General features: G+C 60.8%; 1 protein-coding gene across 1 annotated transcript in view; it reads left to right on the top strand.

The window, feature by feature from the left end:
- Positions 1-16533, top strand: part of LOC123356631 — an 871996-nt gene that overhangs the window by 376136 nt on the left and 479327 nt on the right. Inside the window, 1 exon segment of the mRNA XM_044999988.1 lies at positions 20-1125. Within this exon segment, the coding sequence (XP_044855923.1) occupies positions 20-1125 (1106 nt within the window).

Raw genomic sequence — 16533 nt, 5'->3', positions numbered from 1 at the left:
AGCTTTGACCTGAGCGCACATAGGAGAATCCACACGGGTGAGAAACCTTATGGATGCTCTGAGTGCGGGAAAAGCTTCAGTCAGTGTTCACACCTTATCACACATCTTAGAATCCACACAGGAGAGACGCCCTACACATGCTCTCAGTGCGGGAAAAGCTTTAAGGATAGCTCTGCCCTGAGCGCACATAGGAGAATCCACACGGGTGAGAAACCTTATGGATGCGCTGAGTGCGGGAAAAGCTTTAGTCAGCGTTCAAACCTTATCTCACATCAGAGAATCCACAGAGGAGTGAAGCCCTACACGTGCTCTGAGTGCGGGAAAAGCTTTAATCAGAGCTCTGCCCTGAGCGCACATCGGAGAATCCACACGGGTGAGAAACCTTATGGATGCGCTGAGTGCGGGAAAAGCTTTAGTCACCGTTCAAACCTTATCTCACATCAGAGAATCCACACAGGAGAGACGCCCTACACGCGCTCTGAGTGCGGGAAAAGCTTTAAGGACAGCTCTGCCCTGAGCGCACATAGGAGAATCCACACGGGTGAGAAAACTTATGGATGCGCTGAGTGCGGGAAAAGCTTCAGTCAGCGTTCAAACCTTATCACACATCTTAGAATCCACACAGGAGAGACGCCCTACACATGCTCTCAGTGCGGGAAAAGCTTTAAGGACAGCTCTGCCCTGAGCGCACATAGGAGAATCCACACGGGTGAGAAACCTTATGGATGCTCTGAGTGCGGGAAAAGCTTCAGTCAGCGTTCACACCTTATCACACATCGTAGAACCCACACAGGAGAGACGCCCTACACATGCTCCGAGTGTGGGAAAAGCTTTAAGCAGAGCTTTGACCTGAGCAGACATCAGGGAATCCACACGGGTGAGAAACCTTATGGATGCTCTGAGTGCGGGAAAAGCTTCAGTCAGCGTTCACACCTTATCACACATCGTAGAATCCACACAGGAGAGACGCCCTACACATGCTCTCAGTGCGGGAAAAGCTTTAAGGACAGCTCTGCCCTGAGGACACATAGGAGAATCCACACGGGTGAGAAACCTTATGGATGCGCTGAGTGCGGGAAAAGCTTTAGTCAGTGTTCAAACCTTATCTCACATCAGAGAATCCACATTTGCTAATTCCCACATAGTGATCTGTGCACCATCTTCAATGTGGTCTCTCCGCTCCCCCAGATCAGTTGCCTGCTTTTGCCTTTTGCAGCTCACCCTTCTTTGGGGTCAGTCCTGTGATCTTTCCTATCGACTCCTTTCCTTCTAAGTCGTAGGAGTGTGTGTCCCTCCAGCCAGGAATGTTCATCAGCTCCAGGTGGGGGAGAGGTTTGATTCCCAACAAGCTACACTGAGGCAAAAACTACCTGTGCCTGACATCCGCTAGGGCTGCGCATGGCGTTGGCTGCTCAAGTTAGCGATCTTGGGGTAAAAAGACAATTATAGTTGTAGAGCAGAGGCAGCCCAGGTGCAGGGGTTGGCATTAGCTTTCCCCGTGACCTGACCTAAACAAACCCTGAGCTTCACGGTTATACTGTTCCCCCATTTCAGAGCAATTGTTAGTCATCAAGTTCCCCCTTTGGAAAGCAATTGTTCCATTCCCAGTTGCTCTGCTGTTGCTTCAGGTTGTGCTGCAGAGCAGATATTTTTACTACTGTTTTCATCACTTAAAATATACTGAACTATAACAAAGAGCAGGAACAGGGCAGGGCTAGGGGAAAATGTCATGTCACCCTCTGTAACAGCAGAGGAAGATAGGGTAAGTCAGAGGGATTCCCGTATTCCCCATCACCATCCCAGTCCCCCTGTTGTTCAGTTGGTTAGGTCAATATTTTTTCTAAAGGGCTGGGAGGAGGATTCTCTAGTAAATGACTTGGAACTAAGCAAAATGCCCCGACATTGGGCTCCCAAAGCAGTTGTGGCCCAGGCCCTGCAGGAGGTCGCCCCTGAAGAGATCTCCTTCCTCATCAGCTGCATGTTGCCTATTATTTGGGAAATGCAATCCCTGTCTAGGCAAGGATGGGAAAATGGAAGTGACATTTCCCTTCACCTCCCCCCCAGGAGATGCTGCAAATGTGTAGAAAATGAAACCCCTGTTGAATGTGATATAGCTACCTATTTTTAATAGAGACCTGACATTTGGTGTCTTACAGGGATTCTAAGCTGCACCTGAATTTATTCCCTAATTTAAATTTGTGGCACCAGATTAAAGACATAAAAGGGCATAGTTGGGGGAGTTGTACCTCACTATCGCTACTGATCTGTTGTGCGGTTGCTGAAGAATTCTATACCAGAGAAGTGTCAAATTACTCCAAGTAACGTCAAAGGTGTGACAAGAACTCAGGTAGAAGTTGCAGTTAGTGGTGGTTGATTTTCACCCCAGAGATGGAAGCTGCAGTGACCTGTGGCCGAGGTAAACTATCTTTAGAACCTGCTCCCTAGTTAAGTGGCATTGGTCACACTCCTGAAGGACGCCATGATTAAATTGGGCACAACCATCTTTTACCATTTGGATACAAAGTTTCATGAAGCACAGAGAAACAGCTGATTGCTTCAGAGCCATTCCATGCCCACGGGTCCCAATCTGGCTGCCTTGTTGGACAAGAAGCACTTCCATGCTGGCAAATGATGGTAGCCAATGAGGGAATGTATCCGATTCCAAGTTCAGACTGCAGGATACATGAATGCGGAGTCCAGAGTCTGTGGTTTGGTGTTTTAGTTTTGCTCTAGCGTCTGATGCATTTGTATCACTTCTCCACCTCCTGCTACTGTGAAGGATTAGAAAGTGTGAAAATAGAGCACAGGTGGTTTTTCTCATGATGCAGCCTCCCCACGTCGTGCGAGACCCCTTCCACCCACACTTCTGGGAGAAGCCCCAGGGAGAAATGAACTCACAGAAATGGAAGGCTCCTAGGTTATTGTAGAATGTGTCTTCACACAAAGCTGACTGGGTGGAAATGAGAATTAAGAGAAAACTCCCTATGGGTTTATATGTTGTAATTGTTGAATAAGTTGGTACCAGCGACAATGATATTAAACATGAAGTTAATTAGTATCACGGAAGAGGCTGATTACGTGATAACTTTCAGTGTTACAATATAATTCAGGTTTTCGTCTCGTTCTCTCCCTGCCCCCTCCTACTATACAGGAAATGGAGGCGAATCCTGAAATTAAACCCTCACTCCAAAGGAATTAGAGTGGGGGAACAGGTGAGAGAAATAGCATGTGTGAGAATAGAGACCCCGTATAGACTGTAATTATTTCTATTTCAAATGGAATTTATCTTGATAAATTTTAAATCTTCTGTTAAGAGGAAAATTACTTGAGACAGGATGTGTAACCTTTTACCCTGTTAGAGGGTAACAACCACAGACTTCTCCAGGTCTCTTGTTTGCAAAGCAAAGATGTCACATGAGGCAGGAGATGTCAAATCTACAATGGTGATGGATGTGTGATGGGAGCTTTTCTGGGTTGGTTGGTTGGTTTGGTTTGGTTTCTTAATTTAATATAAATTTTGCAACCAGTTATTTTTATAGAGGCCGAGACCTCTGTTCCGTTCAAGCCCAGCTGTGTAACCCTCAGGCCTGGCTCTGGAATCCTCCCCAAAACTGGCCTTGTGTTTTTCTTTCATGTTTGATGTCTTTGGGGTTCACACATCCGCACTACATGCGGTTTGCAGCAACAGATACTTTGAGAAAGTGATGTGTAACTTGTTTGTCCCTGTGTATAAGAATGCACCCCTGGGGCGGTGTCTTTGGCTGGCCTAGGGGGCAGCGGAGAGTCCCGCCACTGACAGCCGGTGTATTGTATGGGGCGCATATTGATACTATGTCCTGTAGAGTCTGCGGGGAACTATTACTGTGCTTCGTTTGACAATAAACCTGGCCAGGTAGGGAACCGGAAAAAAAATATAAAGCCGATTGGCAGCGCTTCAGCAGCAGCTAAAACGTGCCGCTTCATTCTTCGGCGGTAATTCGGCGGCGGGTCCTTCGGTCCCTCTCTTCCTCTTCGCCGACAGCTCAGAGGGGAAGAGAGAGACTGAGAGACCCGCCACTGAAGAGCTGGACCTGCCGCCCCTTTCCATTTGCCGCCCCAAGCAGCTGCTTCCTTCGCTGGTGCCTGGAGCCGGCCCTGCATGTCCCCATCTATCAGTTACTTTGGGAACTTGTCTCTGCTCACAGGCTGCCTCCAGCCTGTCTGGCCAGCTGCTGAGCTCTGTGGGGGTGAGTCCCTTGGCATAAGTGGCACCCGGGAGAAACCCTCCTGCCAGATGCACTGGTGGTATAGTGGTGAGCAGAGCTGCCTTCCAAGCAGTTGACTCGGGTTCGATTCCCGGCCCATGCAGGGCTGTGCCCTTTTCTTGGCCGGGAATTGGTTTAATTTCAGTCCCGTTGTATCAGTTTATCAGTGGAACGGGAGAATTAATGTCCCACATCCCAGCAGGTCGTTCAACACCCAGTGGAGGAAGGAAGGGGCGGCACTATACAGTGAGCTGCTGGAGTCATCCTGGCATTACAATGTTTGGTTTATTTTTTTAAATGTTTCCTTTACCTCCCTCTCCATTTTGGACTCAGGCTTTAAGGGGAGAATTTAATCGTGATCATCTGGCTCAACCTCCTGCACCCCGTCCAGAAACGTATCAAGCTCCGTCTTGAAGCCACTTTGGGTTTTTGCCCCACTGCTCCCCTTGGGAGGCTGTTCCAGAACTTCACTCCTCTGGTGGTTAGAAACCTTCACCTAATTTCAAGGTTAAGCTTGTTGATGGCCAGTTTATATCCATTAGTTCATTACTAGTGGGGGCCTGTGATAGTGTGGGGGAGGGAGGGAGAAAGCCTGGAGAACTGACCATGGGAGCCAGAGAGATTCCCTGTTCCCCGACCACCCGTCTCTGGGAGGAACCACCTGGAACTGCCCTTGGGAAGCTGCCACTAGTAACTCAGGTGTGAAAACATTATTCTGTTGGAATCAGATTAAAGCCTCCTCACACCCGGTGTCATGGTCATTGACCTGGCTCATCCCTGGGATGTTCCCAGCCACAGCAATGCAGTGAGTGGAACCAAATCCCTTTCCAGAGCCCAGGCGCGCACACAAATCCTGGGGCTTTTCATCCCTAGGCTGCTCGCGCCATCGTGTGGCCATTTGGTTTCACTCCTTTCTGTTACAACCTTTAGCTTTCTGCACAGAAATGTTAATTCCCTGGGAGAGATTCGGGAGCGTTTCTCTGTTTTGTGGTGTTAAGGACTGAAATGTTCCCCGGGTTCCTCGATTCCAACCTGCCTCCCGTTCTACTGCCCATGCAGCCCCATCCCAGCCCTCAGCCCCCAGTCGATGCTGATTCCCTCAGCCCCATCTGCGCAGGGGGTGAACCCTGTCACTGCGCATTGCCTAGTTCCCCTAACTCTGAGGGACTTCAGCTGCTCCGTGTCCCCGGGGACCCTCCACACCACTCCCCTGCTTACCACGGTTCAGATATTGCAGTGGCATGAGTCTGCTTCTCAGCACCTGCCTCTCACTTTAGAGGCCCCACATTAATAACCATTTTCAGTATGAACTTACTGCGGGTTTTATCGCAATATCTGGGTGGGGAGAACCTGTTAAAAATATTCATAAAACTCCTTTCCCAAAATTGTCCCAGGGCTCTTGATATCCTGTGTATGGCACTGAACGGCCATTGACCATGTAGCTGATTGTGGTATAAACATCTTAGGTTTCCCAGCTAGATAAGATCCCATCAATACATAAATGTCAGGGAGCCCTGCCTGAAAACAGTGACAATCTTAGAACAGTTCATGGGCAGAATTATTACACTAAAGCAGATGGGCAAAGCATGTGCCCTGCCACTGCGCTCCCTCCCCACCAATACAGCTAATGCCATAAGGCCCTGGGGGAGAGGGGCTCCAGGCCTCCTCTTGGTGGCAGAAGTGGTTTGGGGCTTCAAGCGCTTCCACATTGTCCCCTAGTGGCTGGGGCTGGGGGGGGGGGAAGGTTGGAAGGGATGGAAGAGGGTGGGGCCGCAGCAGAAAGGGTGGGGCTTTGCCATCACTAGCCCCTGCTTAGCCAGTAGGGTTCAGTTTAGGGCAGTGGGGCCTGCCTCCTAGGGGGGCACAGGGGGACGTTCAAGGGGGTACCTCAGGGCTCCAGCCAGCCCCCATGGAGAGCAGGGAGGGAGCACCACTCTGCCCCCAGGCTCCTGGCCCCGCCTTGACCCTCCTTACCCCCTCCACATCCCTCTCTGCAGCAAGCTACGGTCCCGGTCCCTCCCCCAGCCCCCGTTCTCGACTGTGGCTGCCGAGGGGCCGTGGACACAGATAAGAGGGCACAGGGTGAAAAGTTTGGGGACCACTGGTTTAGGGTGATGCCCTCAAATCACGTCTATGCAGCCCATTAAAAGCTATTCCTCACCCACCTAGCCCCTCAAGCACGACGGACTAGGTATGTTGGGTGGCCATTTGGTTTCACTCCTTTCTGTTAGAACCTTTAGCTTTCTGCGAAGAAATGTTAATTCCCTGGGAGAGACTCGGGAGCGTTTCTCTGTTTTGTGGTGTTAAGGATTGAAATGTTCCCCGGTTCCTGGTCCCCTGTGCTGCCCTTGACTCATCCAGGCAGGAGAACAACATTTCATTGCACACGTGTGATTTGTAACCCACCACCAGCCAAAACTGCTCCGTTTGGCACAGCCGCCCCACCCTGCTGCGGAGCTGGGCGGAGCAGGGGGGTCTGTGCAAACACGGTCTGTTCCTGACGTCTTCCCCCAGCTCCTCACTAGATGTGAGGGGGGAGCTCACTCAGACCCTGCATCCGCTTAGTATTTAAAAACTCCTTATTGGCCCTACCTCTGCCGGCCTTGGATTTCTCCTCCCGTCCCTTCCCTGACAGCTCAGGTGAGGTGGCCGAGTGGTTACGGTGATGCTGCTCATCCATTGTGCTCTGCACGCGTGGGTTCAAATCCCATCCTCATCGGAGACCTTCAGTCTTCTCTCTTCCTGTACAAACAACCCTCTTCCCCTTTTGGTACAATCACAGACCAAACCATGTTGCTTCCTGCCAACAAAAACCATCCCAGGAACTCAGAACCCCTCTGCTTAAAATACAAGGTCTAAACACCAGATTTCTCAAAGAATTTGCTGGTCCTGGATTTTTTAGTTTTTATCTCAAAAGGGAACATCCTCCTCATCTCCCCCAAACACCCCGGGACCTCCACAAATTATTAAAATGCCCCCATCCTCCTCATCTCCCCTCCCCGTCTCCCGCCTTCCGCACCCCCAGTCCCATCTCATCTCCCCCCCCCCGTCCCATCTGCCCCCTTCTCCTCCCTTCTCCCCAGTCCTGTGTCCCCCGCCCCCGGTCCCGTCTCCCCCCACGGGCTGGGGTCTCTGAGCTTGGTCCCCGCCAGCTCCGGCCCAGGGGCTGCCCCTCCCCCCGGGCAGGACGGGGCTAATGAGGGGCCCCGCCCCCAGCGCAGGCCCCGCGGGAGGGGGAGGGGCAGATCCCGCGTGGGGCGGACACGCTCCAGCCGGGGGGGAGGGGCCGGGCCCGGGGGGGGAGCACCGCGCTGCCCGCGGCCGGGGCGGGGCCGGGAGCAGCAGGAGGGGCCCGGAGTGGGGGGGGGAGGGGGAATAAGGGGTGGGGCTGTGGAGAACCCCGCCCCCAACAGAGGGGGAAGCGCCGCCTCACAGCCCCCCCCGCGTGCGGCGCCCTCCAACGGCCCTAACGGCCGGACCTGTCACGTGACTCCTCCTCCGGCTCCCCCCCCGCGCCGCGCTCGAACGGCCCTAACGTCCGGACCCGTCACGTGACTCCTCCTCCGGCTCCCCCCCCACGCGCCGCGCTCCAACGGCCCTAACAGCCGGACCCGTCACGTGACTCCTCCTCCGGCTCCCCCCCCCTGCGCGCCACGCTCCAACGGCCCTAACGGCCGGACCCGTCATGTGACTCCTCCCCCGGCTCCCCCCCCCCGCGCGCCGCGCTCCAACGGCCCTAACGGCCGCACCCGTCACGTTACTCCTCCCCCGGCTCCCCCCGCCCGCGTGCCGCGCTCCAACGGCCCTAACGGCCGGACCCGTCACGTGACTCCTCCCCCGGCTCCCCCCCCCGCGCGCCGCGCTCCAACGGCCCTAACGGCCGGACCCGTCACGTGACCCCTCCCCCCCCGCGCGCAGCGCTCCAACGGCCCTAACGGCCGGACCCGTCACGTGACCCCTCCCCCGGCTCCCCCCCCCCGCACGCCGCGCTCCAACGGCCCTAATGGCCGGACCCGTCACGTGACTCCTCCCCCGGCTCCCCCCCCCCCCGCGCGCCGCGCTCCACCCGCCCTAACGGCCGGACCAGTCACGTGACCCCGCCCCCGGCTCCCCCCCCCCGCGCGCCGCGCTCCAACGGCCCTAACGGCCGGACCCGTCACGTGACTCCTCCTCCGGCTCCCCCCCCCGCGCGCCGCGCTCCAACGGCCGGACCCGTCACGTGACTCCTCCTCCGGCTCCCCCCCCCCGCGCCCCGTTTTCCAACGGCCCTAACGGCCGGACCCGTCACGTGACTCCTCCCCCGGCTCCCCCCCCCGCTCGCCGCGCGCTCCAACGGCCCTAACGGCCGGACCCGTCACGTGACTCCTCCCCCGGCTCCCCCCCCGCGCGCCGCGCTCCAACGGCCCTAACGGCCGGATCTGTCACGTGACCCCTGCCCCGGCTCCCCCCCCCGCGCGCCGCGCTCCAACGGCCCTAACGGCCGGTCCCGTCACGGGTCTACCCCCCCGGGCCCCCCCCCCGCGCGCCGCGCTCCAACGGCCCTAACGGCCGGACCCGTCACGTGACTCCTCCTCCGGCTCCCCCCCCCGCGCGGCGCGCTCGAACGGCCCTAACGGCCGGACCCGTCACGTGACTCCTCCTCCGGCTCCCCCCCCCCCGCGCGCCGCGCTCCAACGGCCCTAACGGCCGGACCCGTCACGTGACTCCTCCTCCGGCTCCCCGCCCCCGCGCGCCGCGCTCCAACGGCCCTAACTGCCGGACCCGTCACGTGACTCCTCCCCCCGCTCCCCCCCCCCGCGCGCTCCAACAGCCCTAACGGCCGGACCCGTCACGTGACTCCTCCCCCGGGGCCCCCCCCCCCGCCGCTCCGTGCTCCAACGGCCCTAACGGCCGGACCCGTCACGTGACTCCTCCCCCGGCTCCCCCCCCCCCCGCGCGCTCCAACAGCCCTAACGGCCGGACCCGTCACGTGACTCCTCCTCCGGCTCCCCCCCCCCCGCGCGGCGCGCTCCAACGGCACTAACGGCCGGACCCGTCACGTGACCCCTCCTCCGGCTCCCGCCCCCGCGCGCCGCGCTCCATCGGCCCTAACGGCCGGACCCGTCACGTGACCCCTCCTCCGGCTCCCCCCCCCGCGCGCCGTGCTCCAACGGCCCTAACGGCCGGACCCGTCACGTGACTCCTCCCCTGGCTCCCCCCCCCCCTCGCGCCGCACTCCAACGGCCCTAACGGCCGGACCCGTCACGTGACCCCTCCCCCGGCTCCCCCCCCCGCGCGCCGCACTCCAACGGCCCTAACGGCCGGACCCGTCACGTCACTCCTCCTCCGGCTCCCCCCCCGCGCGCCGCGCTCCAACGGCCCTAACGGCCGGACCCGTCACGTGACTCCTCCTCCGGCTCCCCCCCCCGCGCGCCGCGCTCGAACGGCCCTAACGGCCGGACCCGTCACGTGACTCCTCCTCCGGCTCCCCCCCCCGCGCGGCGCCCACCACCGGCCCTAACGGCCGGACCCGTCACGTGACCCCTCCTCCGGCACCCCCCCCCCGCGCGCCGCGCTCCAACGGCCCTAACGGCCGGACCCGTCACGTGACCCCTCCTCCGGCTCCCCCCCCCGCGCGCCGTGCTCCAACGGCCCTAACGGCCGGACCCATCACGTGACTCCTTCCCCCGGCTCCCCCCCCCGCGCGCCGTGCTCCAACGGCCCTATCGACCGGACCCGTCTCGGGTCCCCTCCCCCGGCTCCCCCCCCCGCGCGCTCCAACGGCCCTAACGGCCGGACCCGTCACGTGACTCCTCCTCCGGCTCCCCCCCCCGCGCGCCGTGCTCCAACGGCCCTAACGACCGGACCCGTCTCGTAACCCCACCCCCGGCTCCCCCCCCCCCCCGCGCTCCAACGGCCCTAACGGCCGGACCCGTCACGTGACTCCTCCCCCGGCTCCCCCCCCCGCACGCAGCGCGCTCCAACGGCCCTAACGGCCGGACCCGTCACGTGACTCCTCCCCCGGCTCCCCCCCCGCGCGCCGCGCTCCAACGGCCCTAACGGCCGGATCTGTCACGTGACCCCTGCCCCGGCTCCCCCCCCGCGCGCCGCGCTCCAACGGCCCTAACGGCCGGTCCCGTCACGTGACTCCTCCCCCGGCTCCCCCCCCGCGCGCCGCGCTCCAACGGGCCTAACGGCCGGACCCGTCACGTGACTCCTCCTCCGGCTCCCCCCCCCGCGCGGCGCGCTCGAACGGCCCTAACGGCCGGACCCGTCACGTGACTCCTCCTCCGGCTCCCCCCCCCGCGCGCCGCGCTCCAACGGCCCTAACGGCCGGACCCGTCACGTGACTCCTCCTCCGGCTCCCCGCCCCCGCGCACCGCGCTCCAACGGCCCTAACAGCCGGACCCGTCACGTGACTCCTCCTCCGGCTCCCCGCCCCCGCGCGCCGCGCTCCAACGGCCCTAACCGCCGGACCCGTCACGTGACTCCTCCCCCAGCTCCCCCCCCCCGCGCGCTCCAACCGCCCTAACGGCCGGACCCGTCACGTGACTCCTCCCCCGGGTCCCCCCCCCCGCGCGCCGTGCTCCAACGGCCCTAACGGCCGGACCCGTCACGTGACTCCTCCCCCGGCTCCCCCCCCCCCGCGCGCTCCAACAGCCCTAACGGCCGGACCCGTCACGTGACTCCTCCTCCGGCTCCCCCCCCCCGCGCGGCGCGCTCCAACGGCACTAACGGCCGGACCCGTCACGTGACCCCTCCTCCGGCTCCCGCCCCCGCGCGCCGCGCTCCATCGGCCCTAACGGCCGGACCCGTCACGTGACCCCTCCTCCGGCTCCCCCCCGCGCGCCGTGCTCCAACGGCCCTAACGGCCGGACCCGTCACGTGACTCCGCCCCGGGCTCCCCCCCCCCCACGCGCCGCACACCAACGGCCCTAACGGCCGGACCCGTCACGTGACCCCTCCCCCGGCTCCCCCCCCGCGCGCCGCGCTCCAACGGCCCTAACGGCCGGACCCGTCACGTCACTCCTCCTCCGGCTCCCCCCCCGCGCGCCGCGCTCCAACGGCCCTAACGGCCGGACCCGTCACGTGACTGCACCCCCGGCTCCCCCCCCCGCGCGCCGCGCTCGAACGGCCCTAACGGCCGGACCCGTCACGTGACTCCTCCTCCGGCTCCCCCCCCGGCGCGGCGCGCTCCAACGGCCCTAACGGCCGGACCCGTCACGTGACCCCTCCTCCGGCTCCCCCCCCCCGCGCGCCGCGCTCCAACGGCCCTACCGGCCGGACCCGTCACGTGACCCCTCCTCCGGCTCCCCCCCCCGCGCGCCGTGGTCCAACGGCCCTAACGGCCGGACCCCTCACGTGTCTCCTCCCCCGGCTCCCCCCCCCCGCGCGCCGTGCTCCAACAGCCCTAACGACCGGACCCGTCTCGTGACCCCTCCCCCGGCTCCCCCCCCCCCGCGCTCCAACGGCCCTACCGGCCGGACCCGTCACGTGACTCCTCCTCCGGCTCCCCCCCCGCGCGCCGTGCTCCAACGGCCCTAACGACCGGACCCGTCTCGTGACTCCTCCCCCGGCTCCCCCCCCCCCCGCGCTCCAACGGCCCTAACGGCCGGACCCGTCACGTGACTCCTCCTCCGGCTCCCCCCCCCCGCGCGCCGCGCTCCAACGGCCCTAACGGCCGGACCCGTCACGTGACTCCTCCCCCGGCTCCCCCCCCCGCGCGCCGCGCTCCAACGGCCCTAACGGCCGGTGTAACGACAGAAACATGAACCGCTCCCGAGTCGCTACTTTGGCTGCACTGAGCATGCGCGGCCGAACTGAGCATGCCCAGTAACCTCCGCTGTCGCCACTGCCCTCTCTCTGCCCTCACTGCTACTCACGATTTGCTGCCTGCTCTTTGGGGGCGTTTAAAAGGCTCAAGGGGGCAAATTGCAGCGCGGGGGCTGCCAGGGTCTGAGCGGGGGGCAGAAATTGACTGGCAGGGGGGGTCAAGCTGCTGTAGGCAGCGGCAGGAGAGAGGCTGAAGGGGAAAAATCGGGGGTGGCGGTGGGAGCCGGGGTTAAGCCCGGGGGGGGGGGGAGACGCTGCCAGACCCTGTGCGGGGACAAACCCCCGTTTAGGGAGGGGGTGGTGGGGACAGCGGCCCCTCGGGACGAGCCCCCTGCTGGGCTCGCAGATCTGGGGGTGTCGGGGTTGTGGGGGGGGCAGAGGCTGTTTTCAGTTCTGCCCCGTGTCAGCCCCGGAGCAGGGGGTGGGTTCCTGGGGCTGGGGCTTAAAGGCACCGGCAGCCCAATTCCCAGACTGTCAAAGCCCAGACACCGCGGCTCCTCTCGATCCTGTACAAGTGCTGCGGGGCTGTTACTGCTCCAGCCAGGAGCCTGAATGCGGGGAAATACCGTACAGACGCCCCCTCCCTCCCTCCCACTCTGCCTCTCACATTGTGACTATGGAAAAGTGTCTGCTGTCATTTTCTATGTCTCTATGAAATCCCTGCAGCTCCTTTCTCTTCTACAACGTGCTAAGCTGCTAACTCCCTCCCAGAGCCCACATGTCTGTACCCCCCTGTACCCCAATGCTCTGCCCCAGGTCAGAGCCTGCACCCCTCACTCAAACTCCCCATAGCCTGCAACCCTCCTGCACCCCCAACTACCTCCCAGAGCCTGCACCCCAAACAGGGCCGGATTAACCTGTTGTGGGCCCGGTGCTAAACATATTTGTGGGTCCCCATGGGGGAAATGGGGACATGAGGCAGGGGGGCAGAGTCCTCAGAGCGAGGGGCTGACTGGGGGCAATGGGAGATGAGTCATGGCACGGCAGGGACAGCCCCACTCCCGCCAGCCCAGTACAAGGGCCCTGTTTACAAACCAGGAGCTGCCAGACCCACACTGTCCAGCCCAGCCCTGCACTGCCCTTGTGCTTCTTCCCCTTGGGGGTGGGCCCATGCTGCACCATGCTACCCCCTGCCCAGCACCCCTCTGGCTCCCTACGCCCAGTGCCACACCACCCAGAGACCCCCACCAACCCCCTGCCCTGTACCCCTCCGGCTTCCTACGCCCAGCGCCACACCACCCAGAGACCCCCACAAACCCCCTGCCCTGCACCCCTCCGGCTCCCTACGCCCAGTGCCGCACCACCCAGAGACCCCCACAAATCCCCTGCCCGGCACCCCTCTGACTCCCTACGCCCAGCGCAGCACCACCCAGAGCCCCCCACAACCCCCCTGCCCGGCACCCCTCTGGCTCCCTACGCCCAGTGCCGCACCACCCAGAGACCCCCACAAACCCCCTGCCCAGCACCCCTCCGACTCCCTACGCCCAGTGCCACACCACCCAGAGACCAGCACAAACCCCCTGCCCTGTACCCCTCCGACTCCCTATGCCCAGTGCCGCACCACCCAGAGACCCCCACAAACCCCCTGCTCAGCACCCCTCCGACTCCCTACGCCCAGCGCCACACCACCCAGAGACCCCCACAAACCCCCTGCCCAGCACCCCTCCGACTCCCTACGCCCAGTGCCGCACCACCCAGAGACCCCCACAAACCCCCTGTCCAGCACCCCTCCGACTCCCTACGCCCAGCGCCACACCACCCAGAGACCCTCACAAACCCCCTGCCCAGCACCCCTCCACCTCCCTACGCCCAGCGCCACACCACCCAGAGACCCCCACAAACCCCCTGCCCAGCACCCCTCCAACTCCCTATGCCCAGTGCCACACCACCCAGAGACCCCCACAACCCCCCTGCCCAGCACCCCTCCGACTCCCTATGCCCAGTGCCACACCACCCAGAGACCCCCACAAACCCCCTGCCCAGCACCCCTCCAGCTCCCTATGCACAGTGCCACACCACCCAGAGACCCCCACAAACCCCCTGCCCTGTACCCCTGACTCCCTACGCCCAGCGCCGCACCACCCAGAGACCCCCACAAACCCCCTGCCCTGTACCCCTCTGACTCCCTTCGCCCAGCGCCGCACCACCCAGAGACCCCCACAAACCCCCTGCCCTGTACCCCTCTGACTCCCTTCGCCCAGTGCCGCACCACCCAGAGACCCCCACAAACCCCCTGTCCAGCACCCCTCCTACTCCCTATGCCCAGTGCCACACCACCCAGAGACCCCCACAAATCCCCTGCCCTGCACCCCTCTGACTCCCTATGCCCAGGGCCACACCACCCAGAGACCCCCACAAATCCCCTGCCCAGCACCCCTCCGACTCCCTACGCCCAGTGCTCCACCATCCAGAGACCCCCACAAACCCCCTGCCCAGTGCCCTCCCAGATCACTCTCCCACCCACTCAGAACCCCCCCACAGATCCTCTCACTGACCAGTGCCCCCCAGCTGAAGACCCCCCACAGCCCTCCCACAACTGCACAGTGCCCCACACCTTCCCACCCAGAGCCCCTCTACAGATCCCCTCACTGTCCAGTGCCCCCCACTGCCACAACTGCAGTGACCCGCACAGACCCCCCACACTTCCCAGCGCCCACACACACACAGATCTCCCCCACTGACAGCCCCCCAACACATAGATCTCCCCACCCCCCAGTGCCCAGCACCTACCCAGACCCCCTAGAGACCTACTCTCCCACACCCTAACCCCCAGCCACAATAGCCGGCCCTGATGGGAGGTGACTGTGGCTGGGAGGCTGAGATGGCAGCGCAGCCAGAACTGGTCCTGGGGCAGGATAACTCTGGCCTCTTGGGAGTGGTGGAAGCAGCCAGGCTGGAGCAGGAGCAGAGCCTACCCGGGCCAGGCTCTCTCAGGACCCAGCTGAGCCTCCCCCCTCCCCGACTGTTCCCTGTGAGTGGCTGAGACTGGCCCAGCCTCTGCACCAGTCCCAGGTGGCTCTTCCCCCGGGGAGGCAGGTGGGGCCCCACAGGTCCCAGGCAGTGGAGACAGCTCAGAGCTGGAGCAGTGCTGGGGAGTGGGGCAGATCCCTGAGACGTGACTCCCGCGATCCTACCCAGCCCACCCACACCCATTGGCCCCGTGGCCAGCAGCCTTGCAGAGCACACACCTCTCTCTCTCCCTGCTTTCCTATCACCAGTTATGTTACTACAGGAATGAAATCGAGACATCCCCTAAAACAGCTAGTTCCACATTGTTCTTCAAACCTCAGATCATTGAAATGCAGCTTTGCATTTGAGATACTATCTGACTGTAGTACACTTTGCACTGCCTGCATCTACACTGACATCAGGAGAGGAGAAGAGGACAAGACTGTCCCTAGCATATATGATTTTAAAGAAAGGTGAGATACACCCACCCACTATCAATACAACAAGAAGGGAGAACAGTAGCTGGTGCCAAGAGAGAAGATGCAATGAAACCCTTCTGTACCCACAACTGATGTCTGAAAAGCATCAGTCACTCTGCAGATCAAAGAAAGAAAGAGCAGCCAGTTTCAGACAGATAGGATCCTTATGACCTATATAGGAGAAGTGCACTTCCCTATAGCAGTTTCCCAACATAGTTTTCTTATGGATTTATTTATTAAGCAAAAATTAAGATTAGGAGTCTGATTTAAATTATGTACATTTTCAGTGTTAGTTAAGTATGAAACTATTGCAGCTACTTTTATTTTACTCCTGCCTTCATAAAAAGCTACCGAGTTATAACAGATAATTACAAAGACTAAAGTACATGCTTTACTATAATTAGGACCGGGCAACCCAAGATGAACACTACACCGTGGAAGAGTCCTACAACCAGGTATTTGAGGCCAATCCCTTTTTCAATGGAATCCTCGACCAAAATATGAGGAAGGAGACGAGTCACCCTCAAACTTTTGACAATAGCTCAAGGTCAGACACCAAGAAGACCAGCGCCATTCGTATTCTGGTTTTGGATAAAATACTTGATCTTGCCTACATCATAGAAACCTTCCTCTCTCCAAGTCTACACCCCACTACACCCTTTAGCGATAAAGTAACCATTAAAGAAGTTCTGAATCAGTCGTCTTTCTTCCCAATTTAGGTTTAACAATAAAGCTGCAACCTAAGTAGCTATGGGAGATGACAGTGCAACTACTAGGTACTGGTGGGGGAAAAGTGTGCTACTAATGTCCTGGATATACTGGCAGGGTCGGCTTTAGGCTAATTCAACCAATTCCCCTGAATCGGGCCCTGCCCCTAAGAGGGTCCCGCGCCCAAGCCCCGGTTCGGTGTATTGGCAAGAGTCGGTGCACTGTACCGGGGTGGCCCGGCTTCTCCAGGGGACAATTTAAAGGGCCTGGGGGCCCTTTAAATTGCCACCACTGCCACACTGCTGGAGCCCTGGGGTAGGGCTGTGGGGATCTGTGGGCTA

The sequence above is a fragment of the Mauremys mutica genome, chromosome 26 (genome assembly GCF_020497125.1).
Source record: "Mauremys mutica isolate MM-2020 ecotype Southern chromosome 26, ASM2049712v1, whole genome shotgun sequence".
In the NCBI taxonomy this organism is placed as follows: domain Eukaryota; kingdom Metazoa; phylum Chordata; order Testudines; family Geoemydidae; genus Mauremys; species Mauremys mutica.
This window is presented reverse-complemented; position numbering and strand designations above follow the sequence as displayed.